The sequence below is a fragment of the Somniosus microcephalus genome, chromosome 7 (genome assembly GCF_052327205.1).
Source record: "Somniosus microcephalus isolate GS21.2 chromosome 7, FLI_Smic_1.0, whole genome shotgun sequence".
NCBI lineage: Eukaryota > Metazoa > Chordata > Chondrichthyes > Squaliformes > Somniosidae > Somniosus > Somniosus microcephalus.
In genome coordinates, this window is record NC_140993.1 from 64,456,387 (window position 1) to 64,483,464 (window position 27,078).

Here is a 27,078-nt window from a genome sequence, read left to right on the forward strand (position 1 = left end):
ACTAAATATTTGGCTAGACACAAGATTATTGAGTAAGTTTGTGCTCGTTGAGAAAAACATCAGTGTTTGGGGAATGGAACAATTTTTGCTTTTTCATAAGTGTCCAGCACTCCAAGTAGCTGAGGCTCGATGTTAACTTTCCTTCACTCTCAGCATCCTCCACACTGCTGCAGTGGGCCTGTACTGTTGTGCCCCAGAACTGTGTGGAGGACATCTTCGATTCAAAGAATGAGGACAATCCAAGGTAGATAATTTTTCTGATTATTTGCCTGAGGCAAGTGCTTGAATTTATTTGCCTGAGTATCTGTCTTAATTCGCAGCAACAATTATTTCACATTTCCCTAGTTGGTGAAATCCCAGGGTTCAAACTTGGCCGCTTGTCACTGCGGCACCTAATGGCACCTAGTTCATGTACCTCAGCATTGCAGCAGCAGACCATAATTAAATCCTGTGGTTTAATTGAAAAATGATTGTGGTGCTGCCTTATTATCCCTTCCATATGCTGTGACGTCTGAATTTCTTTGGTGTCTCTTCATACCTTTATGTAGTTTAATCCTTCTGGTTTTAAACAAAATCTGTAAATACGTATACAGGTACAGGAAACTTTCGTTTAACCGGAGGTTAAATGTCTGGAAAGCTCTATCTACCGGCAAAATTCAGGAGCCGTTTCCTATAAGTTTTTTTACTTCTCGTTGCTTTTTTTTTTCCAGTCGTGGCTCCCAAGCATCTAGCTGAAGCTGTTGCTTAGCTACAGAGACGCTTTTAAGCTGCGGCCGACTGTTTTGAAGCTGTTGCTGAACAACAGGGTTTGTTGTTTCATACGGAGCTGAGAAGCTCCGTATGTTTTAACATTAGCGCTGGCTTATACGGCAGTTTTGATGGGACGGCACCAACTCGGTCCCGTCAGTGCCGGATACCAGAAAGTTTCCTGTACTACAAAATTCTTCACTATAATGTAGATTTTTTTCAGAAAAACACTCTCCTCTGCTTCAGTGTGATACTTCTGTTGTTCAAATTAACCAATCTTGTGGCCTCACTGAATAATGTAAATCGTGGGCAGTGTTGTGCTGTGGAGTTCAGCGCATTAAGAATGGTTTTGGGCTTCACAGTTTAAGGAATAGGTGAGCCATATGAACCAATAAGATGTCGGGGTTGATCTTAGCTGGGCTATTGTCAGAGGGTTCTAAAATTGACCTTGGGTTGGGGAAGGGGAAATAGGCACCGGTCTTTACTCCTGATTGTTATTTAATGGCCTCTTGCTAAAACTGGGTACCAGATGAAGAGGTGCTCCAGCTTATCTGTGATGCCCTGTGATCAAATAGCTTCTGATATTCACTGTTTGGGCTCACATGAAGCATGGCCACTTGGACAACAGTTTTACAGGTGCTGGTTGCTTAACAAGGAGGTGACTCATTCAGGCAGAGCAGGGGAGAGAATCTGACAGATGGGGTTGTTCTGTCCACACATTTCACCTATGACTTCTAACAATGGGCAACGTGTGGGCAGGGTTCCAATGCCAGATGTTGAAATTTGGGAACACGGTCTGAAAATTACAAGAAAGCCTGCAGCTGGTATCAGTAAAAGTGACCATGAAGCTGTTGGAAGGTTGTAAAAACCCAACTGGTTTGCTAATGCCTAGGGAAGGAAATCTGTCCTTGCCTGGTCTAGCCTATATGCGATTCTAGTCCCACACCAACATGATTGCCCTCCTTAATTGTCCTTTGAAGTGGCCTAGCAATCCACTCAGTTGTATCAAAAGAAGACCCACCACCACCATCTCAGGTCAAATAAGAATGGGCAATAAATGCCATCCTTTCCAGCGACACCCCTGAATTTGTTTAAAAGCCTCTTTTCTGAAACAAGTGAAAGGGACCTAATAAAATAGAACTGTTTGATAAAACTATTGGTGTCCTTCAGTTTGCCCTTTTAATCTTTCTTTGGCTAACTGATATCTGCTCAGCAACTATCCGCAATGGCATGATTGAAATCACTGGGTAATTGTGCATCCAGATCTGAAGTCTGTGGGTACGGTGCATCCGAACATTTTTCAGAGAAGTCCTCGGCCAAAACTTTTGGGATTGAGGCCCTCCACAAAGAATTACTGAGTAGCACTGCTAGAAAAATAGTGATGGCACTGGAATTCCACTTTGTGGAAGAAATTTATTTTGAGCAGGGTGACATGTCTCACTGTCCATTATTTAATCTCCTCCTGTTACAGCAAAAGGTAATCCGTTACTTCCCAACAGAGCGAGGCCAACAGATAGTGCATGGACCAATCACCTTGACCCTGACGACGCAGAAAATAACACAGACTCACGTGGAGCGAATGATTGGGCTGCAGTACCGCGATCAGAGCCTGAAGCGAACAATCATTCACCTGCAGTTTACATCGTGGCCTGAGCTGTGAGTTGGCTTGTTTGTTCATACTCTATTTGTTAATCGAATGTTTAAAGTATCCAGAATGAGCTAAGTCCACTAAACCATGCAGACTGGGAAGGTCTCAAGTTTGATTCCCAGTCTCTGGTGAGTTACTTGACCTTAGCTAGAGTAGCAATTTATTTTCTGCACTTGTCCACATCACCCTCTCCCTTCCCTAAACTAGGGTGGGAAAAATCAAGCCGCTCTTGATCACTTAATACTGGAAAAATTGCACGTTTGCCAGATTTGGCTGTGCTAGAACCCCTACAGTCAAATGGACTGCCAATGCTCACTATCTTGGCTTGGAACTTGGGTAAAATACTGGAGGGTTACTGGCATCCATGGAACCAGGTCCAACTGCGTTCTACCCCTTTGGTGCAGTAATTTGGGTCTGTAGCATGCTGTACTGCTTTGTTACCTTATTGAGGGTTTGCTTTTTTGTGTTTTTGATGCATATTTTATATAAAATATCTGAATTTAAAGTAGAAATAATAACAAATGATTTTTTTATTTTCTCTGTAGGGGCTTGCCAGACAGTAAAAGTAACTTGCTGCGTTTTATTCAGGAGGTACATGGACACTATCTGCACCAGCGTCCGCTTCATACACCCATTGTTGTCCATTGCAGGTAACCCTGTTTTCTGATCTCATGGAGGCGGAGAATGAATGCATGGAATATTATGTTGAGGGATTTAAGTGCCTCAGCTTAATTTTTTTTTAAATTGAGAAACCAAGATGAATTTGTAGGGCTTTGCAGTGCACAAGGAGCCCATTCAGCCTGTAAATTCAGTGCTAACTTAATCCCATTCCCCATCCCTTTTAAAACGGTATGGTACACGGGAAGCCATGATCAGAGTTGAAAAAAAGAAAGAGAATGCAGTCAATCAGTACTGATTAGGTGAATAGCTTGGATTTTTGTAAGAGGAAGGAAACTCTGAAGCAGAGTAAGAAGTTCTGCAGTGTTGAGGTGCTCTGTAAGATAGATTATGATGAGTTTTGAGTTCAACACACAGATGTGGGAGGAGGAAAAGTATGGAGGATGGTGTATTTGGAGCTTGGGATGTTGTGAAAAATCAGAAGTATAATAAAGAAGGAAAGAAAAAAAACCTTGCATTTATACAGTGCCTTTCATGGCCTCAGGATGTCCCAGAGTGCTTTTACAATTAAGTACTTTTGAACTGTAGTCACTGTTGTAATGTAGGAAATGCGGCAGCAAAGTTTGTGCACAGCAAGGTCCAATAAACAGCAATGAGATAATGACCAGATAATATGTTTGACTCTTGGTTGAGCGATAAATATTGGCCAGGACACCGGGGAGAACTCCCCTGCTCCTCTTCAGATTGTGTCATGGGATCTTTTGCGTCCGCCTGAGAGGACAGATGGGGCCTTGGTTTAATGTCTGATCCAAAAGACAGCACCTCTGACAGCGCAGCACTGCCTCAGTACTGCACTGAAATGTCAGGGTAGATTATGTACTCCAGTCTCTGGAGTGGGACTTGAACCCACAACCCTCTGACTCAGCTGAGAGTGCTATCTCTGAGCTGAGGCTGACACCTGGCTGAGTTAACTGATTTCAACCAGGGCAGTGGTAGGTTCTACAGTTGACCTCTGCTCCTGGGCTAATGTTCCAGTTCCCGATCTCTGTCCGCTGCCCTCTGCTACGTGTGCATAGAATCATAGCTATTTATAGCACAGAAATGTGTGTGCTGGCTGTTTGCTAGAGCAATATATGGCTATTATGTTAAGGTGATATCCTTGTCAATATTGTGCGGTAGTGTAGTGATTATGTTGCTGGGCTAGTAATCTAAAGGCGTGGACTAATAATTGTGAGGTTAAATCCCAGCATGACAGTCTAAGAATTTGAATTCAGTTTTTTTAAAGCTGGTGTTATCATAAGCAATTAGTTCGCTAATATCCTTTAGGGAAGGAAACCTGCCGTCCTTACCCAATCATCATCTTCTTAGGCAGTCCCTCGGAACCGAGGATGACTTGCTTCCACGTTAAAAATGAGCTCGCAGGTGACTGATTAGTCCAATGCGGGACCTACAGTCTGTTACAGGTGGGGCAGATGGTGGTTGAAGGGGCGGGCGGGTGGGGTGCTTGGGTTGACGTGTGCTGCCTGCGCTTGGCTTCCGCTTGCTCCCAGCGAAGAGACTCGAGGTGTTCGGCGCCTTCCCGGATGCTTCTCCTCCACTTTGTGCGGTCTTGGGCCAGGGATTCCCAGGTGTCGGTGGGGATGTTACACTTTTTCAAGGAGGCTTTGAGGGTGTCCTTGAAGCGTTTCCTCTGCCCACCTGGGGCTCTCTTGCCGTGCCGGAGCTCCGAGTAGAGCGCTTGTTTTGGGAGTCTTGTATCGGGCATGCGGACAATGTGACCCGTCCATCGGAGCTGATTGAGCCTGGTCAGAGCTTCGATGTTTGCCTGAGCAAGAACACTGACGTTGGTGCGCCTATCCTGCCAATGGATTTGCAGGATCTTGCGGAGGCAGCGTTTGTGGTACCTCTCCAGTGCTTTGAGGTGCCTGCTGTATATGGTCCATGTCTCTGAGGCATACAGCAGGGCAGGTATCACTGCTGCCCTGTAGACCATGAGCTTAGTGCCGGGTTTGAGATCCTGGTCTTCAAACACTTTCTTCCTCAGGCGACTGAAGGCTGCACTGGCACACTGAAGCCTATATGTGACTCCAGTCCTACACCAGCATGGTTGACTCTTAACTGCTCTCTGAAGTGGCCTAAGAAGCCACTAATTTGTATAAGACTGCTACAAATAACTAGGGCTTGATGAATGCATGATTGGGCAAATGGGCTGCTGTTGTAGCTCTACATCTGCATATGGTGGAACCACTAATGAGTGGCATATGGTATGTACCTCTGTTGTGGCCGGGAGAGTGGTGGCAATGAGACTCGTATCTTGTGAGGAGTTGTGTTGCTCACAATGCTACTTGAGAAGCTTGTGCGACCTGCTCTGCATTCAGGGAAATCTCAAACCAGTGCTTGTTAGCTGTCTGATAATCAGTGCCCTCCTTGGGGAGGGGTAATCTCTTTGGGGTCGAGGTGGGACAAAGGTGACACATCTAAAAGTGGAAGCCTGAAACCAAGCCAACCATCTCTGGTAGACTTGGTAATCAGATATCAAATGATACCGGGGCTAAAAGGGTTGAATTATGGAGATAGGTTGCATAAACTTGGGTTGTATTCCCTTGAGTTTCGAAGGTTCAGGGGTGATCTGATCAAGGTGTTTAAAATGATAAAAGGATTCGATAGAGTAGATACAGAGAAGCTATTTCTTCAGGTAGGGGGTTCCAGAAAAAGGGGGCATAATCTTAAAATTAGAGCTAGGCCATTTAGGAGTAAAATCTGGCAGCACTTTTCCACTGAGAATAGTAGAAATCTCTCCCCCAAACGGCTGTGGATGCTGGATCAATTGAAATATTGAAGACTGAGAGATTTTTGTTAGGTATGGGTATCGAGGGATGTGGAACAAAGGCAGTTAAATGGAATTGAGGTAGAGATCAGCCATGATCTAATTAAATGGCGACACAGGCTTGAGGGGCTGCCTGAGTTATGGAGGTCCACAATACTCCAGGTACTCTGGATTATTGGCCAGGCAGTCTGGCTCTTTCATGGAACCTGGAAGGTTAGACTTGTCCTGGTAGCTGTAATTCTTCCCACACAGCTGCAGCTAACCCTGCAAGCCAATGTCTCAACAGCTATGATATCCCTAGCTGGATAGTGACTCCAATGCATTGTGCAGTTCTGATTGATTAAACTCCACCTGTACCCCTGCATTCACTATGGGGGTGGGTGGGAGGATCTCTAAATCCTGGCTTTGCTAACCTGTGCTGTGTGTCCCCCTGCATGGAGAGCGGATGCATTCCATACTAGGCAAATAGAATACGACAGTTGGGTATAGATTTCTCAGACTCTTAAATCTGGTGATGACTTTCCATGTATGTCAGACAACTGGTTCACCTAAAATAAGTGTTGATCTGATATTCTTTCAGCTCTGGAGTTCGAAGAACTGGCGCTTTCTGTCTTGTCTACGCAGCTGTACAGGAAGTAGAGGCTGGTAACGGGATCCCGGACATGTCTCAGATTGTGAGGAAAATGAGGCAGCAGAGGAAGCATATGCTTCAAGACAAGGTGAGGCGGTGGGGATTACTTTCTTGTCACTTGAGCATCTTGAGGGGACAATACATAAGTGTTTCACCCTGTTGCTTCTTAAAAACAAGATGTCGGCGTCTTCTCTTGAACATCACAGAATTTTGGTTACTAAGGGACCCGAAGGATATGGGGATAGTGCAGGAAGGTGGAGTTGAAGTAGAAGATCAGCCATGAACTTATTGAATGGCAGAGCAGGCTCAGAAGGGCCAAATGGCCTACTCTTGCTCCTATTTCTTATGTTCTTATCAAATTTGAAGGGGAATGCTACATATTGGAGAGAGTGAAACACCTAATTCTAGATTGTGACCTTTTTATAAAGTCCTTTTTTTATTTTGTCCCCTAACTTTCCATTCCTCTTCTGAAGGAGTTGACTCTTGCTGAGATGTGGCAGCCCTCCGATATCTTGCTCAAGTAACCATTCCTTTGAGCCATACCATCACCATCAGCAGCCAAAATCAGCATAAAACCGAGATCATATCTGGCATCTTCTGATCTGTACAGCTAGTATTACTCTGGGCAGCCCATTTACCCATTGGAAGAACTACCTTCTGACATTTCTAAAACTATTTTAACATGTTGCGATGATATCCAAAAAAAAGTGTCATCAGCAGACTAGAAATGGTTCCACTGTAAAAGGTGGCATTCTAGTAAATTGTGGTTAGCGATCTGATTGGAAATCACGTGCATTTTGTGCTTCTCTAATCTCGCAAGACAAAAACACAAGCTAAGATTTTGCAAGTATAGGAAACTCTTTTTACCGGCACCTAAATAACCGGAAATCTCTTAACCGGCAAAATTCAGGAGTAGGTTCAGGTAAGTTTTACTTCATATTAGTGGCCGTGTAACCGGGGTTCCTGCACCTGTTGCCATGCAACAGGGACGCCTGGATCTGTGGCCGTGTATGGGGCTCTCGTACCTTAGTAAGTATACCTCTCTCTAATCCGGACTTTTTGATCCACCGGCACCACGCCGGTCCCGTCGGTGCCGGATAAAAAAGTTTCCTGTAATTGGTTTGGAACTACTGCACACTTGAGATGTAATTGGTTGGGTGTGGGACTGGCTAATTGCCATCATCCAAGACACAAGATCTCTGCATAATTTGTGGCTCATGCCTGTGAAACAGATCAAGATGATCCATGGTTTGATTCCTGGTCTGTGTTAAGTTCGCTGATCTGTGACTGGCCCATGGAATAGGGCTCTACGATTGGGCTTAGTGCTCCGAGCTCTGACACTAGGAATGTCAACTTGAGCAAGATGCCGGTGCATATTTAACTGTACCCGCTAAGAGAGTTGTGCCTTCAGGGAAGGTGGGAATGAATTGGAAGGAGAGATACTGCAGATATGGTGAGTTATAGTAAAGTGCTGGGTAGTCTCTACTTCTCACTTTCAGGAAAAAGTGATGTCTCTTTTTTTCCTGTTTGGGGTGAATATAAGTTACCAGCTTTTGGAAAATGTACATGTGGCTACTTCAGCAAATGTCAATGTTAAGAATTTTCCGATCATGCGTAGCCCTACCAATATACTGTAACTACAAACTCTGGCAGCCCCAAAACCTCTCCAGTGTGAAGTTTTTTTAATGATTTTCCAACACTCCAGCCAACCTTGTGGCATCTAAATGACACGGTCAGTTCATGACTAAAATGGTCGTTGTGAACTCAATCTCCTAGAAATTAGCTTGAGGCTGAATTTTTTTTTTTATGAGCTTCATGTATTTGGGAGAGTGATGCCAAATATGATAGGAATGCAAACTTGACAAAATGCCTCTCTCCACTACATGTATTTGTCATCAGACTTGTATGTCATTTGTAAAATGTGTGTAGGTGTACTTTATTTGCCAAAACACTTACCTCATGCATTTCACATTCTGCAAATTACATTTTTATCATGATCAATTTCTCTCTTAGAAAAAAAAATCACTTGCAAGCTAATCCAAATTATTGTAGGTTGATCAATACACTATGTCACAGCAGATAGGAAAAAAAAATCCAAAATACAGTATGTTTTTACAGAGTGATGATTCATTTATATTACTTTTTATTAAAGCCACTGCCCACGGCAGGTGATTCCTACTCTGGGCTGAATTAGTAGTTGATGTCTCCCTCCTACTCACCCCACCCCCCAATGCTCCCTTTAGAATGTATGCATGATTGGATGTTGGGTGACCGCAAGATTGGCTTTGGCTATGGCCCCAGTGCCATCAAATTGTCTGCTGACATTCACTCTGCCAGCTCACCGTGGCCATTTGAGTGATACCAGTAAATGTCATGTTGCGCAGATTTTCTGCATACACTGTGTTAGATCCGTGTGTTAATGGAGACACGGAATGCAGGGGTTGATTTAACAAGTGTTTACTGAACAAAGTCTGGAGGTTAACTAACAACACAAGACGCTACACAGGCTTATATACCCGAGTGGTCACTACTGGTACTACAGTATACAAGGGCTTCAAAAACATAGTTCCTCTTAAAGGTACATACACTACAATTCCTCCCCTTTTAGATAAATAGTACATAACATTTTAAGTAATCATTAAATAACATTTTTACAAGAACAATAATATACACATTTGCTGAAGTTAATCAATTACAAATTCAGTCTCTCTGGAGGCTTCCTGACTCGGTCCGGCTAACGCCTCGGTGGTGTAGTAGGTTCTTTTGGCAAGGTCGATTCGGCTTCAATGCTAGTGTCGGGTTCATCTGGTTCCATTATCACCGGATCGGAGGTAGATACTATGGGTATCTCTGCTTCATCACTAGGCGTATAGAGTTGTGGTGTAGGTTGTCCTTTTTCGGATGACTCTATGATCTGGTCAGCATGGCGCCTTATTATGCTTTCTCCAATGTCCACGGTATACATCAGCGGTCCTAGTCGTGTGCAAATAGTTCCAGGCTGCCATTCTCGGTACGGTAGTCCCGGGCCAAAACTGGTTGACCTATCTGGAAGGTTCTAGTTGGCCTTTCATTCATGCTTTGAAATTGCCGGTTCTCTACGTCCCTTCTGACGTTTGGCTTGACCAAATCCAGCCGGCATCTTAGGCTTCTATTGAAAAACATCATGGCGGGGGTTTGGTTTGTAACCACATGTGTTGCATTCCTGTACGCAAACAAGAAGTTATCTACCTTATGTTGTAGATTTATGTCTTCATTACCCATGGCCTTTATGGCCTTCTTGAAGGTCTGGACAAACCTTTCAGCCAATCCATTGGTGGCGGGATGGTATGGGGCGGACGTGTAGTGCTTAACCCCATTGTTTTTTAAGAACTTCCTGAATTCTTCAGATACAAATTGCGGTCCATTATCAGAACAGATCTGTTCAGGCAGCCCATTCCTGGCGAATATGGTCCTTAATACTGTGATGGTTTTTTCTGTGGTGGTGGTGGAGGACATCTTTATTACCTCCGGCCACTTGGAGTGTGCATCCACCGCGATTAAGAACATTGAGTCCATAAATGGACCAGCAAAGTCGATATGTACCCTTTGCCATGGAGATGAGGGCCACTCCCATGGATGGTAGAGGGGCTTGTGGGGGGGTGTTTTGGACCTTCTGGCATCCTAGACAGCTCTTGGTCATTTCTTCGATGTCTCCATCGATACCTGGCCACCACACAAATGCTCTGGCTAAGTTCTTCATTTTCACTCCACCCAGATGCCCCTCGTGAAGCTCCTTTAGCACTCTATCCTTGAGTTTGGGTAGAATCACCACTCTGGATCCACACATCAAGGTTCCTCGGCACACTGACAGCTGTTCTCCTCTTTGCGAGAATGCTGGCAACAGTGGTTCGCCATGTGCTGGCCATCCCTTCACCGTTAAATCGTAGACTCGTGAGAGAGTCGGGTCATTTCGCGTTTCCTTTTCAATGGTAGAATTTGTCACCGGTAGACATTCCACTATGATCGAGTGGAATATCTCCACTGGGTCCACTGCAGGCGCCTCTTCCACCGTTGGGAACGGTAGGCGTGATAACCCGTCAGCATTCCCATGCTGTTTTGTTCCTTTGTACTCTGTCATATTGGTGTGCCCCTAGGAAAAGGGACCACCTCTGTAGCCTTTGCGCTGTCATAACCCTTTTTAGGGTTGAATATGGAGACGAGGGGTTGATGGTCAGTCAACAAGGTAAACTTTTGTCCGTGTAGGTAATGGTTGAATTTCTTCACCCCCCACACCAGGCTGAGTGCCTCCCTGTCGATCTGGGCATAGTTACGCTCAGCTGAGTTCAATGAGCGTGACGCAAAAGCTATCGGCCGCTCTGAGCCATCAGGGAATCTATGCGATAATACCGCTCCCACGCCGTAAGGGGATGCATCGAACGCCAGTCTGATTGGCAGTGATGGGTTGTAATGAGCCAACACTTCCCTGGACGTGATCAAGCCTTTGCATTTATGGAAGGCACGTTTACAGTCTTCGCTCCATTTCCAAACTACTCCCGTTTGTAGCAGTGCGTTAAGCGGGTGCAGAACCGTCGACAAATTTGGTAAAAATTTATGATAGTAATTTACTAATCCCAGGAACGACCTTAATTGTGAGACATTTTCAGGCGCTGGGGCCTTTACGACCGCTTCAATTTTTTCAGGTGACTTATGCAACCCTTCGTTAATGACATGGCCGCAATGTGATATTTGTTTCTGGAAAAATTCGCATTTGGGGCGATTTGCTCGTAGGCCCCGTTCGCTCAGCCTCGTGAGCACCTGCTCCAAGTTGGCAAGGTGCTCGTTGTCGTTTTCTCCTGTTACAAGGATGTCGTCTAGGTAGCATTGAGTCCCCGGAATCCCTTGCAGGACTTGCTCCATAGCTCTTTGCCAGATAGCCGGAGCTGATGCCACTCCGAAAACCAGTCGATTGTACTGGTACAGGCCTTTGTGTGTGTGTTTATCGTGAGATACTTTTTAGAGGCCTCCTCAACCTCCATCTGTAGATGTGCCTGTGCTAAGTCAATTTTGGTGAAACGTTTCCCTCCGGATAGTGAGGCGAAAATATCTTCTATCCTCGGAAGAGGATACTGTACCGTGTGAAGAATCGGGTTTACAGTCACCTTGAAGTCCCCACAGATGCGAACTGTTCTCTGTTCTTCAGATTTATCATTATTCAACGTTTTCTTCATGACCGGGACGATGGGTGTTGCCCACTCGCTCCAATCTACCTTGGATAACACGCCTGCTTTTTCCAAATTCTCCAGCTCTGCCTCGACGGCTGGACGAATTGCGTATGGCACCGGCCTTGCCTTAAACTTGGGAATTGCCGCATCTTCCACTTTTATTGAGGCGGTGACGCCTTTCAGGGTTCCTAGTTCCTGTTGAAACACTTCTTTGGCGTTAGCCAAGATTTCTTTTAATCGTCCAGGTATGACGTCATCATCGTTTTTTTTCTTACTGGTCACCGTCAGTGCCTGAATGGCGTGCCAGTCTAAATGTATCTTTCTGATCCATTCACGTCCCAACAACGGTGGACCACCATCTTGCAGAACGTATAAATACAACTTCTGTATTTCCTTGCCGTTGTATACAACAGGCACCCTTATTTTCCCTCTGGGGTATACTTTCTGCCCCGTATATGTCTTCAAGACAGTGGATGTGTCTTTCAAAGGTATATGCGGAAATAGCCGCTCGTAATCCCGTCGACTCATGACGGTCAGAGCTGATCCTGTATCTAGCTCCATTTTGACTGGGGACCCCGCTATCGTGAGGGTTACCCAAATGGTCTGGTAATCTTCTTTGGCAATTACATTATGTAATTTGAGACAGCTTAGTCTCTTGTTTCCGGAGTCGCTATCGCTCTTCTGGTCTTCGGAGCTACTGTCAGTCATCATTTGTACCTTTCTGTACTTTTCCTTACTAACTTTTTTACTGTCAGCGGATTTCTTTCCAGATCTGCATACACGTGCAATGTGTCCCATCTTTCCGCATTGCCTGCATGCTTTGTCCTTGAACCAGCAGTCCTGGTCATGGGTGGATCTGCCGCAGCGATAACATCTCTCGAAACCCCGTGTCATTTCATGGGTGCCGAAGTCCTGTGGCTTTTGCTGTATCTCTGCAGCTCCTCTTGCTGCTGCTTCGTATGATACAGCCACGCTGAACGCCTTGTCCAGTGTCAAATCTTTCTCAGAAAGTAGTCTTTTCTGTGTTCCTTTGCTTAGGAGACCACAGACGAATTTGTCTCGTAGAGAATCTGCCAGTCCTGCCCTGAATTGGCAGTGCTTTGACAGCTTTCGTAATTCGGTGAGGTAATCAGCGTTACTTTCATTCTTGTGCTGATTCCTCCTGAAGAATTTGAATCGTTCTGCTATCAGCAGCGGTGTTGGGTTTAAGTGCTCCTGTAAGGTATCAACAATCTCCTTAAAATTCTTGTCCATCGGTTTGGCTGGAGTGATCAAGTTTCGTAACAGCCCGTATGTCCTTGCGCCCATCAGATTTAGAAGTACCGATGCCTTTTTATCATCCGCTACTTCATTCGCCTTGCAATATACCTCCACTCTTTCCACATATGTGGTCCAATCTTCTATATCACTATCGAAAGCAGTAATATTGCCAGTCTTCGGCATCTTGAAAATCTAAAATGGCGTGTCCCGCGCTTTTCTTTCTTCCCCGCCGAGTTAAGATGGCGCTTCCCGCTGCTGCCAACGCTGTTCTCCGCGGTTCCCGTTGCGACCTGCAGCTTTTTGCGGTATTTCTATTTTTTTTTATATATCGCTTCAATAGTTTCTCCGTTACTTGGAGAACCGTTCCCGTCGTGGAGCGGACCCTCTGGGACTTTCCCCTCCCTCTGCTCGGTCCGAATGCCGACCTGTTTTGCAGCACCGGCCGCGCCTTGAGTGCTCCACCCTCTCTCTCTCTCTCTCTCTCTCTTTGCTTCGGCTTCCCGACTCACTGCCCGGCCCCGTTGCAGAGCCACCCGATAGAGCTCTAGCCCGCCGCAGCCCAGGAAGGATCAGTGCACTACCTGCCACCAGCCCGTTTAGCTGGGGAAACCACAGACTGGAGACCAAGCCTGGCCCTCGTTTTCGCGTTTCTTCGAGTTTTTTCTTCTTCTTGCTTCTGGCTTAGACCTTCGTCTGAGGAATCGATCCCCTTGAGGTGCTGCCGAATTGCAGGTAAGTTCGTTTCTAACTCGTCGCCACTGTTAGATCCGTGTGTTAATGGAGACACGGAATGCAGGAGTTGATTTAACAAGTGTTTACTGAACAAAGTCTGGAGGTGAACTAACAACACAAGATGCCACACAGGCTTATATACCCGAGTGGTCACTACTGGTACTACAGTATACAAGGGCTTCAAAAACATAGTTCCTCTTAAAGGTACATACACTACACTCTGCTGGTGCGGAACCGTAGGCTCGCCCCCTCCTCCCAACGCTGGCTGAGCCTATCAACCACTTTATGTACAGAGAAATATTGTACTCCATAGAAACCTTGTCTATTTAAATAATTTACTGTATTGTTGGCTGGTTTGATGAAGTGCACTTTCCAGATTCCGGCAACTGTGTTTTGGGGAGAGTGTCGATGTATACATGTACAAGAAATACAACTCTTGGAGACAGCTGCTTTTATTCTGATCTATGTTGTTTTATGGTTTATAGCTCCAACTAAAATTCTGCTATGAAGCCATCCTCAAGCACGTGGAGCACGTTCTACTGAGGCATGGAGTTATCACTAGCTTTTCCAGCAAAGCACCCACCAGTTCTTCTCAGAAGGTACATAAATAGACTTGTATTTATAGAGTGCTTCATCGTATTTCTGAAACTACTACAACTTGCATTTATATAGCGCCTTTAACATAGTAAAACATCACAAGGCACTTCACAGGAATGTTATCAAACGAAGTTTGACACCAAGCCGCATAAGATATTAGCATAGGTGACCAAAGCTTGGTCAGAGGTAAGTTTAAGGAGGAGCAAGAGGCAGAGGGAATTTCAGAGTTTGGGGCCTGGGCAACTGAAGGCACATCTGGTGTGATGAAAATCAGTGTAACACAAGAGGCCAGAATTGGAGGAGCTCAGAGTTGTAGGGCTGGAGGAAGTTAGAGATAGGGTGGGGCGAGGTCATGGAGGGATTGGAAAACAAGGATGAGAATTTTAAAATCATAGCTCTGCCATACTAGATGCCAATGGTTCTGCCAGACCAGGTACCAGTGTAGGTCAGTGAGCACAAGGGTGATGGGTGAGCAGGATGGTGCAAGTTAGGATACAGGCAGCAGAGTTTTGGATGAGCTCAAAGTTTACAGAGGGTGCAAGGTGGGAGGCTGACCAGGCGAGCAGTGGAATAGTCGAGTCTAAAGGTAACTGACATAGATGGGTGTTTCAGCAGCAGATGAGCTGAGGCAGGGTGAAGGGATGATGTTAGAGGTGAAAGTAGGCTTGTTTGGTGATGGAGAAGATGTAAGGATATAAGTACAGCTTGGAGTCAAATAGGATGCCATGGTTGTGATAAGTTTGGTTCAACCTCAGATGGTGGCTAGGGAACTGTGTTTGTGGTGGGTACCTCATGCAACTAAGGGTACAGTGAATGTTGTATAGCAATAACTTCTACTCCAGAACAACCCACAAAAGGCTACAGAACCCATTTTGATTTTGTACTTTCTACAGCAGTGCTAGCTTGGTTCGGTTGGGAGCACTCTCGCCTCTGGGTCAGAAATTGGAGGGTTCAAGCTCTGCTCCAGGACTAGAGTTCATATTCTAGGCTGGCACTTCAGTGCAGTACTGAAGGAGTGCTGCACTATAGAAGGTACCGCCTTCGGATGTGACAGTAAACCAAGACTCCATCTGCCTGTAAAAGTTCCGATGGCACTATTTGAACACAAGCAGGAAGATTTTCCACTATCTCAGCCAATATTCATTTCTCAACTAACACCACCAAAATAGATTAACTGGTCATTTTTGCTCTTCTGAACTTTCATTCCATTTTAAAGTTTCAAATGCATCCTCATACACAGTCTTCCTGTTCTCTACATCCTTGAAATTGCACTGCCTCCTACACTTGCATTCATTTCCTGAATTTCCAAACTCTGAAATTCCCTACTTCCTCTCTTTTCCTCCTACAATCTACAGACTTCTAAAACCCAAGTTTGGTGTCACCGAATCACTGCTTCCTGATTAGCCTACTCTTCTAATCTTAATTTAGTGGCCAGCACTGTAGCTCATCAGGACTACTGGGTGGGGAGATGGGGGATTGTGTGTATGTGAAGAGTGCATTTGTTCAGTTAGAAAGAGGGCTGTTTTCTCTCCAGTTCATTCAAGTTTCTTTTCTGCCTTGCAGGTTTATACCCGCCAGGAATCGCAGGACTTGGTACTCGGAGGCGATTTGCCAATTAGTTCCATCCAAGCCACCATTGCAAAGCTCAGCATCAAGACGTCCGCTGGAATCATTGGAGATGGCAAACCGAACTCATTGCCTTCATTTGACCCGAGTTTTGGTATGTGGTCTGATTCTCAGACTGCTGCCTTACCAGTATCTGCCGATAATCTGCTACAGCAGGACCTGATAGTTGAGGTCACCAGTGCAGTGACAGAACCGACTGCACCATCACAGATTGCACCATCAACTCGATCATTGGCTGCAGAAACAAACGAAGTGAGCTTGGAGAGTTGTGATTCAACCCAAGAGCTGGATAAAATGAAAGTGGGCCTAGGGAATCACCCAGTCACTTCTCAGCCGGACGCCACCAACCACGTAGCGAGCGCAGACAGCAAGGCTACCTCGCTGGATCTTTTGGCATCCTTGACCGCAGAGGCCTTCACCCTGGACACCAATCCCCGGAACAGGCAGAAGATCAGCAAACACAACTTCTTGCAGCCCCAGGATGGCCAGGGCCTTCAGGCCACTCACACCGGCGAGGACCCCCTGAGCCTTCTGGATCCACTCTGGACTCTAAACAAAACGTGATCATCTCCCAGGATGATGGACCAGAGTTCTTGGGACTTGCAGGATGCTTTTTTTTTTAAAAAGGGCAGGGTAACAAGAAACCTGATCGGCCTTCGTTTGGAAGTCTGCAAAATAGGGACAGAGAAATTAACTGCCAGCTCGTTGCATGTAAACTGGAAAGAGCAGTGCCCAGCCCTGTATCATGAGCAAGTCCTGAATGTACAAAGATTAGGAATTGCCAGTTCCCTTCAAACCTACTATTGGTGCAGATAGTAGTAAATTCTTGCTTACATGCTTGAGTATATTTAAACTACCATCTCCCCCACTGATCCGGGGCAGAAATCTATTTCCAAATGTCGACATTTGTTTGCCTGGTCTATTGAGACAGGAGAATTTTGCTATGTTGAGACTCACTCCACCCTCTGCTCAGGATCTGCTCCTGAAATCCCACACAGGAATTTGTTTTAATTTAAAAATTAAAAAAAAAAGTAATGGCCTGGAAAGTTCCCACATCCTTCATTTTGTCCTTTTGAAGGCCTTTGAAACTCTTATTCCCAGTGTTTGTGTGGCCCCTGTTTTGCCTGGAGACACACTAAGACATCTTTGCCCATTACCCTCTGGATTTGGTCCTCGATGATGTAAGTCTCTTCCCCTCGAGCATCTTAAATGTTGAGTCTTTGCCACGCTTTATGCCCTCCCCATTACTTGGAAAGGTTGTTTTCTCTCCAGTGCCAGTCAATGCTGCTTTCCAGTAGATTGTCAGTGACTTTTTATTTGAAGGGATTTGTTAGATGACAAGCTTCATTTATTTCCCTCAAGTTTTCTCAAATACTCTTCCTGAAGGTACTGACCCGTGCTCTGGTGCGGTTCCACAGGTACTGGCCATCCTACAGTACCTTGCCCAAGTCTGTACCCTTCCTGTGTTAAGTCTAGACAGTGAGTGTGACACTGATCAAAGGCCAGAAACAATTTTACTTCAACTCCATGTGCGCCACTAGTGCTAAGTCACAACCGTGTTTTGAAAGTCCGCCGGGGACTTTCCCTGATATTGGGGACCGATCCGTGCTGACCAGCAATGTCAAAATTCAATGTTGACTGAGATCATCTCTTCCAGGTGAGTGGACTGTCTGATGATCTCTCTTCCAACACCATTCAAAGGTGCTGAATCTTTCAGCCTTGTGCAAATACCCAGGTGGATAGTTTGTCTGCTCTCAGATCATCTTTGTTTAATAGCAATGCTTGTTGCTGCCAAGAATCTCTTGCAGCTTCAGCTCCAACTCCCACAGCCTCGGCTTCCGTTCCACTTTCAGGTCTTGTGTAAACGGGTCACTCAATCACGTCAGAATACAAACTAAATGATGTCGAGAGCCCGACGGAGGCCTGCCACAGTGCCACTGCCAAGCTACATACACTGCTGGTCCAGGGGTAGCTGAGCAGTGTGTCGATCCTGCCACCCATGCACGGAGACTCATTGACCGCTGAGCCTCTGCTGTTGCTCTTCCGTTTTCCAAGCCGCCAATGTGATGGATAAATTCCGTAGATGCATTACAGCGACAGTTTTGATAGTATGGAATGCTGCGAGTGTAGTGTAATTACCCTTCTCATTGGAAACACATTCATTCCTGTTGTTTAAAAAAACAGCTTCCAGTCTATTGTGCTTCCAAAAGCCCATGAACTTAGTGAGATTAGTGGCCAGTTTTAAAATGCGACTTTCTCCGAGTACCATTAGGAAGTCTGCAATAATGTTCTTGAATGACTTACACTTTGAGAAACCTGGTACGTTGCGCTCTCAATAACTAGAGGTAAAAGTTGGCTATCAGCTGGCAAGGGAGGAGGAAGAGTTCTGTAGGGAGGAGATGGGGAAATGTGACTTGGGTAGTTGCTTGGCACTTGGGTGCTATTAAACATCATTTCAATTGGCAGCAGAGCTTGTCCCAAACAATTAATTTTTACAGGGTTATGCAAAACTAAAACCAACACCACTTACACTAAACTATACCTGTAACAACAAACCAAATCCTTGTTCAGAGCAAGTGTCTGAAAACACATTAGAATTGCTTTACCCTTCTGGTATTTCCAGTTACATTTCAGCCCTTTGCTATTTCTTCAACTGTTTAGCAGGTGGCAGTCTGGGAGCTCCGCTTTCACCTTCCTGCTTTTTTTAATGGCTGTTAAATTTTTTAAAGAACAATTAAATTTGCAACAATTTTATGTTTTTTTTCCCTCCCTCTTGGGCCATTGTGCACTATCTCAGACATAAGACAGTTGACCGGCTCTTTAGGGTCACAGTTCTACCTCTTGTCACAGGTTTGTTCCCTCTTTCTGTCATATCCCTCACCCCATTCCAACTTGTGCCTCTCTGTCACAATAGTACAGGGATTGTGGGGATCATGCCTCAGTGAAGCAACATGTCGGCTGCATGTAACACCACTTTACCTTGGTGTATTACAGACTGCTGATGTATTGGTAAGTTTCTGCTTGTGGGCTCACTGTTCCCAGTAGAGACAGAGCAGTACCCCAGACTTCATACACAATTACAGTGCAGGCGTTCAAACACAAACTAGATGTGTGTGTCAATAATGATAAAAGGTGAAAACTGGGAAGGGGAATGGGTAGTAATCTGAGTACTTTACCTTTTGCTGGTGTCCTGTTTAAATGTAGATAGCAGACTTTTTGATTTATGAAAAGAAGCATTGCAGAAATAAAACATCAAAGTTTAAATCCATGTTCAGTGATTTGTATCCATCTCAACTTGCTGGTATTAACAGATCTTGGTTTTCTGATTAAAGATTTTTTCCACCAGTAAGCCTGTGCCAAGAACAACTAGTTTTAAACCTCCTGGCCCACCAAGTTCAAACAGGACAAACTAGTGAGTCAGAAATACAAGTGTAGATAGGATTGGATTACCTAGATTGAAGTACCAGATTCCCAGGCCTTTGATACCCCTTTTGGTGTTCCACCACCCTCACTTTTTATCATCATTTTTCTAAATTGGTCTTCCTATGTAATTGAAACATTTTAAAAGCCAAAGATTTCAGGTACCAAGTTTGCCCAGATTTTCAGTAAAATGGCACTTGCATTTCAGAAGTGCCTTATGACATTAAAAAAAAAAAATCATCTCAATACTTGGAGTTAACCACTTATGGAAAGCACACAGTATGCATCATAGAACAGATTGAAAAATCGTTACTAGTACGTATGAGGTCAAAGGAGGAGGAAAAGTTGCATTGTTAGATTGTCTATGTTTGTACTTCGGATGGGTCACATCAGAGACTATAATCTAGTTGAGTCGATTTTGCTGTGTTTTTATTTTGTTTCAACCTATAAAGAGAGCTGTGGGACATTATAATCTTATAGGTGAACTGACTTGATAACTGCAAGTGAGTTATGAGTGGAATTTCTATTGTTTCAAGGCTCTCCTCATATTCTATCTGAAATGCACAGTTGGGTTGCAATAGAGTCCAGTGGTGGGTGGGTGGGTGGGGGAGAGGGCAGTGGAAGATGGGGAATAAATGTTCTCACTGGGTCCACTTGAACTGCAGAAGAACATCCTCAGGACAATTCGAGATTTTGTCCTTCTGAACTTGGGTTACATCTAGTGAATATTTTCAACTGTGCAACAGTAGAATGGGCGCAAGTCTGTTACTGGCGGTAGTGGCAGAAACAATTTGATGTATCACGCAAGAAGTGTTTTAGTACAACATTTAAGGGTATTAATTCAAGTCAAATTTTTCCTATAGGGAATTGGTATGGGTGCAGTAAAGCCTTGTTTTAAAACATACTCCAGGTGAAGGTCTTTCACTATGGGACTGATCGCTTCAATTGGGAGAGTACACTTGTCACTGGTGTCTTTAAATTAATCAGCAAGTCTACGTTAAAATGACATTAGATATAAGAATATTGGATGCAGTTGAATTGTGCTAACTGGTTTTACAATGTGATTATAACATTACTTCCAACTCAGTTTGGGCCAAAAAACAGTCTGTGAGGGAGGGATGGGGAGAAAAAGCCTGCGCTGCTGTCTGTGCAACTGAGTATAGGCCCTACCCCGGAATCACACTATGTCTCAAGATTACCAGACTGCAGAGTGACACAAATTGATTCTGGCCATTTACATTCCTTCTCCTTCCTGTTAGCCCTCATTTAGCCTCTGGATCTAGGGAACAATCAGGAGGGGAGCACAATAATGGGAGGCCCTGACACCTCACCCTTTTTTCCCCAGAAACTTGAGAACCTATTTCTTGAAACATGCCATTATTTTGGTGGCAAACAATTAGAAATTGATCTCATTCCAAAAATTGGAGGAGGAGGCAAAGCCTCGAACTTGGGGATGAGTCAATTTGCACTAACTGCTGACCTCATTTCAATGGCTTCGATCCAAGTTTGAGTTCAGTGGCGATTGGTGTCTGGCCAGACCAGCCTAGTCCTCTTTACATCTGAGTGAATTTAGGTCTTTTTTGGGTGCACAGTCACAAGTGTTTGGGCTCAGGTTGGGATGGGTGTTGGGGGAGGGAGGAAACTCGTAACCGAACCCTGAAACTGAACTGCCATCCGCACTACAATCTGTTATTTTTTAAATTGCTCTTTAGACCTTGCAAACTGTGTCATTGTGGGTTGTGCACCTCCGCTCTGCACAAAGTACTGCATCATTACGCAAAGAATTACTAACGAGTCGTACGAGGTAGCTTTATTAATTGGTTTAATTTTAGTTTGTAAAAGATATTGCTCTACTATTCTGAAAAATGTGAGTTTCCATTCCTTTGTTTACAGCTCTTAACCATTTTCCTTTAATCTTTGTTCTTTTGTATACAGTAATCCTTCTTGTTACCTTTAAAGCCTGGAATTCTGTGCTATCAGCACAGCGATATGTGGCAGTTCATTGTGATTCACTGTCTTAGTTTAGCACATTGTGAAGGGGGGTGGGGGTCGCGGCTGGGTGTTGGGTCTTTAATGAGACTGATCAATCTCTTGCATGTGTACATTGTCCAATAACAAACACTAAATTTCAATGGTACATTCCACTGTAATATAATTGTGCTATAAATAACTATTTGATTACCTTGTGTCTGGTTATTTGGAACCACTCCTCCACCCACACGCCAGAACTCCTGACTATTGCTGGTCATGTGTGCACATCAGCACTGGAGCCTAGCGCCCATCCTGATATCTAAATCTATGCAGTTTCCAGCAGTTATTGTTTGGGTTTTTATATAATTCAGTGCTGTCAATTATAGTGCTTCTGTTGCTGTCTTTACTGAGAGCAGCTAACTCCGTATGGACCAGGGATCAAACCTGAGCCTGTTATGGTACTTTTAGGAGGTTGCTTGGGCCATGTATTAGGCTACAGGAATGCTTTGACCAGCTCTCTGTCCTCCCTAGGTTTAAATTGGTGAAGCGTCTATTGTCACTTCATGTCTTCACCCTGATGTGCAGAAAGAGTCTACAAGGTGCGTGTGCAGTAATGGTACCAAATTGGTAATGCAGAGTAGATCTGAGCCATATGGACCAAGAAGGACCCAGCTACAATCCCCAGTCTAGCCCGAGTGATGCATTTCAAAAGGTGGCAGAAAAGACCAGAGATGATAAAGAACTTTCATTTATATAGTGCCTTTAACAACCTCAGGACATCCCAAAGTGCTTTACAGCCAATGAAGTACTTTTTAAAGTGTAGTCACTTTTGTAATGTAGGAAATGTGGCAGCAAATTTGTGCACAGCAAAGTCCCACAAACAGCAATGAGATAATGACCAGTAAATCTGTGTGTGATGTTGGTTGAGGGATAAACATTGACCAGGACACTAGGGAGAACTCTGTTCTTCAAAATAGTGCCTTACAATCTTTTACATCCAGCTGAGGGGCCTTGGTTTAACATCTCACCTGAATGATGGCACCTCTGACACAGTGCAGCGTTCCCTCAGTACTGCACTTGCGTGTCAGCCTAGCATATAAAAAGATCAAAATTTCGATAGAGCAGAGTTCATGGATTGAATGGCCAAATGTTACTTTGTTATAAACTCTAGCAGTTCTATCCAAATTGCTTCAACATAATGTTTTAACACATAGGTAGAATTTATTTTAAACAGTCCTTTTCTCGTAATGCTGACCCATTAATGGAGTACGGGTCAATGGCTGGTCCGTTCTCTGGTGCCTGTTTTCCGTTCTTGGAATGTGGGTATATAAAGTGGTATGGTTAAAGTGAATGTATTTCAAGGTAAGATAGGCCTATATGACAAGAAAATATACATTCAAAGTAGACCTTAAAAGAATTTATTCTAAGGCAAAGGATGATAAATTTTTAGAATAACCTGCCAAGAAAAGTGGAGTTAAAGAAAGGCCAGTTCATCATACAGTTGACTGCTAGGTGAGATTAGACGGTACGAGAGGGATGGACTTTGAATTTGGTCAAATGGAGCATTTTCACAACTGGGCCTGTATAGGATATTCATGATCCTGTAACTGTGTTGTATTTTGTGCTTCTGACCACCACTTCTGAAATGTCCTGTAATTCCATAATTTCCCTGTAGATATCAAGATAGGTAATTACTCAGACCATTCAGCCTGCGCCTCCCCACTAAATAAACTACCAACCAACTCAGTGGGTAAAAACACAAAATGCCATAGCATTGAACCAGACAGAAGGTCCCAAGTTTGATTCCTAGCATGGGCTATGTTAGGCAATCTTAACTGCATTCGGACTACAATTAGCCATAGCGTCTCAAGCTTGTTAACCAAGATTCCTGTTTTACAGGGCACTTTTCAGTGCCCCCTGATGGAACGGCATGTCAGGCTGATTATTGCTAATTTATTTCCACTCCAAAAACAACCAATATCAGTAAGGGGGATAGCAAAATACTGCAGATGTTGGAAATCCGAAATAACAACAGAAAATGCTGGAAAAACTCAGCAGGTCAGGCAACATCCGTGGAGAGAAATTTGAGTTGACGTTTCGGGTTGGACCCTTCTTCAAAACTGGAAAGAAAAGAAACTAGATCGAAGGCAGGGCTGCGATCGGACAAAAGAATAAAAGAAACAAAAGAAGTAAAAGAGATTGGAAGCTAGACGAGATGGTAATAGGCTGGGATTAGGTGTAAAGTGTACTGGCAGGGCAAAAGATAGCTGCCAGGTGTGCGAGAGAAACAAAAGGAAAGGGGGGGGGGGAAAAGGAGTGGAACAATTACAAGAGAAAATGAAATGGGGGCCGAGCTTATGATCTGAAATTGTTGAACTCGATATTGAGTCCAGAAGGCTGCAGACTGCCTAATCGGAAGATGAGGTGCTGTTCCTCGAGTTTACGTTGAGCTTCCGTGGAACAATACAAGAGGCCAAGGACGGTGAGGTAAGGGTTCACTACTTGTATTTCCTGTTTGGACAGTAGGTAATATTGTGATTGGGTATTGTATGTGATGACAATGGGCAAACAACCCTGGCATCTCTCGCTATCTAGGCTCAAGCAAATAGAGCAGCCACTTGGGCAAGGCACAAAACTACTATTAATGGAACTGTAGCCCTACAGGTCTTCAGGAGACAAAACACAAGGAGAAAAAGTTGTATGGGAAATATTTTTTTTAAATGCAGCTTGGCTATTAGTGACGTAAACAGATGACTAACCAACCAAATCAAATTAGCTGTCAGGTTGATCAGTTACAGGGTTGAAAGTCGTATACCATCAGTCTTGTCAATTTGGTTGTATGGTCAGCATAGGCATAACATCAGAACTAAGAACTTGTAGCACCAAGAGGAGACCATTAGGTCCAACAGGATTGTCCCTTTTGATAGATTGAGAAGGTTTTATTTTGAGGTGTCATTCAGTCCATTTTACCTCATCCAGAATCAACATCACCTTTAAACCTGTCTGTCTCCAGAAACCCAGATTTATTTTAATAGCCTCTCCTATTAACTTGTTCATAGGAACATAGGAATTGCTAGATGAAAAAAGACCAAGGTCCATCTAGTTTGCCTTCGACCATCCTGGTAGCTGCATGATATAATAATGGAGTTGTTGACTAATCATAGCAATTAATCTCAATCAATTGGTCTGCAACAGACCCAGACATTAGACAAGGAAAGCCCCAGTGGAGGAGAGCTTTGGGAACCATAGGTCCAAAGTCACCTATTCCCCCTCAAGCATGCTACACTTACCACGTTATGTCTCAAATTACTCATACTGTATTCCAAAATGTGTATTTGACAATCAATACTAACTGCTTTCACCGTCTACCTGGGGAGCCTGGGCCATAGATTGACCACTCGCTCACTGAAATATTGTTTCCGCAGAATATCTTGTCCATGAGACCCCCCACCTGCTCCTTCGATTCTATTCCCACTAAACTGCTGACCACCGAACTTCCCTTCCTGGCCTCCATGTTAGCTGATATTGTTAATGGTACTCTCACCTCAGGTACTGTTGCCCTCTCCTTCAAATCTTTTTTTAATTATTTGTTTATGGGATATGGGCGTCGCTGGCAAGGCTAGCATTTATTGCCCATCTCTAATTGCCCTTCAGAAGGTGGTGGTGAGCCGCCGCCTTGAACCGCTGCAGTCTGTGTGGTGAAGGTACTCCCACAGTGCTATTAGGTAGGGAGTTACAGGATTTTGACCTAGCAATGATGAAGGATTGGCGATATACTTCTAAGTCAGGATGGTGTGTAACTTGGAGGTGGTGGTGTTCCCATGCGCCTGCTGCCCTTGTCCTTCTAGGTGGAAGAGGTCATGGGTTTGGGAGGTGCTGCAGAAGAAGCCTTGGCGAGTTGCTGCAGTGCATCCTGCAGATGGTGCACACTGCAGCCATGGTACGCCGGTGGTGGAAGGAGTGAATGTTTAAGGTGGTGGATGGGGTGCCAATCAAGCGGGCTGCTTTGTCCTGGATGGTGTCGAGGTTCTTGAGTGTTGTTGGAGCTGCACTCATCCAGGCAAGTGGAAAGTATTCCATCACACTCCTTGTGCCTTGTAGATGGTGGAAAGGCTTTGGGGAGTCAGGTGAGACACTCGCCACAGAATACCTAGCCTCTGACTTGCTCTTGTTGCCACAGTATTTATGTGGCTGGTCCAGTTAAGTTTCTGGTCAAAGGTGACCCCCAGGATGTTGATTTGGTGATGATAATTCCATTGAATGTCAAGGGGAGGTGCTTAGATTCTCGCTTGTTGGAGATTGTTGTTGCCCGCCACTTGTGCGGCGTGAATGTCACCTGCCATTTATCAGCCCAAGCCTGAACGTCGTCTAGGTCTTGTTGCTTGCGGGCATGAACTGCTTCATTATCTGAGGAGTTGTGAATGGCGCTGAACACTGCAGTCATCAGCGAACATCCCCATTTCTGACCTTTATGTTTGAGGGAAGGTCATTGATGAAGCAGCTGAAGATGGTTGGGCCTAGGACACTACTCTGGAACTCCTGCAGCGATGTCCTGGGGCTGTGATGATTCGCTTTCAACCACCACAACCATCTTCCTTTGTGCTCAGTATGACTCCAGCCAGTGGAGCATCTTCCCCCTGATTCCCATTGACTTCAGTTTTACTAGGGCTCCTTGATGCCAAACTTGGTCAAATGCTGCCTTGATGTCAAGGGCAGTCATTCTCACTTCACCTCTGGAATTCAGCTCCTTTGTCCATGTTTGGACCAAGGCTGTAATGAGGTCGGGAGCCGAGTGGTCTTGGCAGAACCCAGACTGGGCATCAGTGAGCAAGATATTGGTGAGTAAGTGCTGCTTGATAGCACTGTCGATGACACCTTCCATCACTTTGCTGATGATTGAGTGTAGACTGATGGGGTGGTAATTGGCTGGGTTGGATTTGTCTTGCTTTTTGTGGATCGGACATACCTGGGCAGTTTTCCACATTGTCGGATAGATGCCAGTGTTGTAGCTGTACTGGAACAGCTTGGCTAGAGGCGCGGCTAGTTCTGGAGCACAAGTCTTCAGCACGATAGCTGGAATGTTGTCGGGGCCCATAGCCTTTGCTGTATCCAGTGTGCTCAGCCATTTATTGATATCACGTGGAGTGAATCGAATTGGCTGAAGACTGGCTTCTGTAATGGTGGGGACCTCTGGAGTAGGCCGACATGATCATCCACTGCACTCCTGGTTGAAGATGGTTGCAAATGCTTCAGCCTTGTCTTTTGCGCACACGTGCTGGGCTCCACCATCATTGAGGATGGGGTCATTCATGGAGCCTTCTCCTCCCATTAGTTCTTTGATGGTCCACCACCATTCATGACTGGATGTGGCAGGACTGCAGAGCTTTAATCTGATCCGTTCACTGTGGGCTCACTTAGATTTTTCTATAGCATGCTGCTTTTGCTTTTTAGCATGCATGTAGTTCTGTGTTGCAGCTTCCCCAGGATGGCACCTCATTTTTAGGTGCGCCTGGTGCTGCTCCTGGCATGCTCTTCTACACTCCTTATTGAACCAGGGTTGGTCCCCTGGCTTGATGGTAATGGTAGAGTGAGGGAAATGCTGGGCCATGAGGTTACAGATTGTGGTGGAATACAATTCTGCTGCTGTTAATGGCCCACAGCGCCTCATGGATGCCCAGTTTTGAGCTGCTAGATCTGTTCTGAATCTATCCCATTTAGCATGGTGGTAGTGCCACACAACACGATGGAGGGTGTCCTGGGTGTGAAGGCGGGACTTCGTCTCCACAATGACTGTGTGGTG

At 44.9% G+C, this 27,078-nt stretch overlaps 1 protein-coding gene across 1 annotated transcript in view; it reads left to right on the top strand.

Annotated features, from left to right (window-relative positions):
* The window catches only part of ptpn23a (protein tyrosine phosphatase, non-receptor type 23, a), a 118,099-nt gene extending 96,611 nt beyond the window's left edge, over positions 1-21,488 (top strand). The window contains exons 21-25 of the mRNA XM_085992513.1: positions 2,219-2,403; positions 2,941-3,045; positions 6,421-6,559; positions 14,150-14,263; positions 15,825-21,488. Of these exons, the coding sequence (XP_085848639.1) occupies positions 2,219-2,403; positions 2,941-3,045; positions 6,421-6,559; positions 14,150-14,263; positions 15,825-16,451 (1,170 nt within the window). The 3' untranslated portion in view covers positions 16,452-21,488. The remainder of the gene's footprint in view (positions 1-2,218; positions 2,404-2,940; positions 3,046-6,420; positions 6,560-14,149; positions 14,264-15,824) is intronic.
* Positions 21,489-27,078: the final 5,590 nt, after the last annotated feature.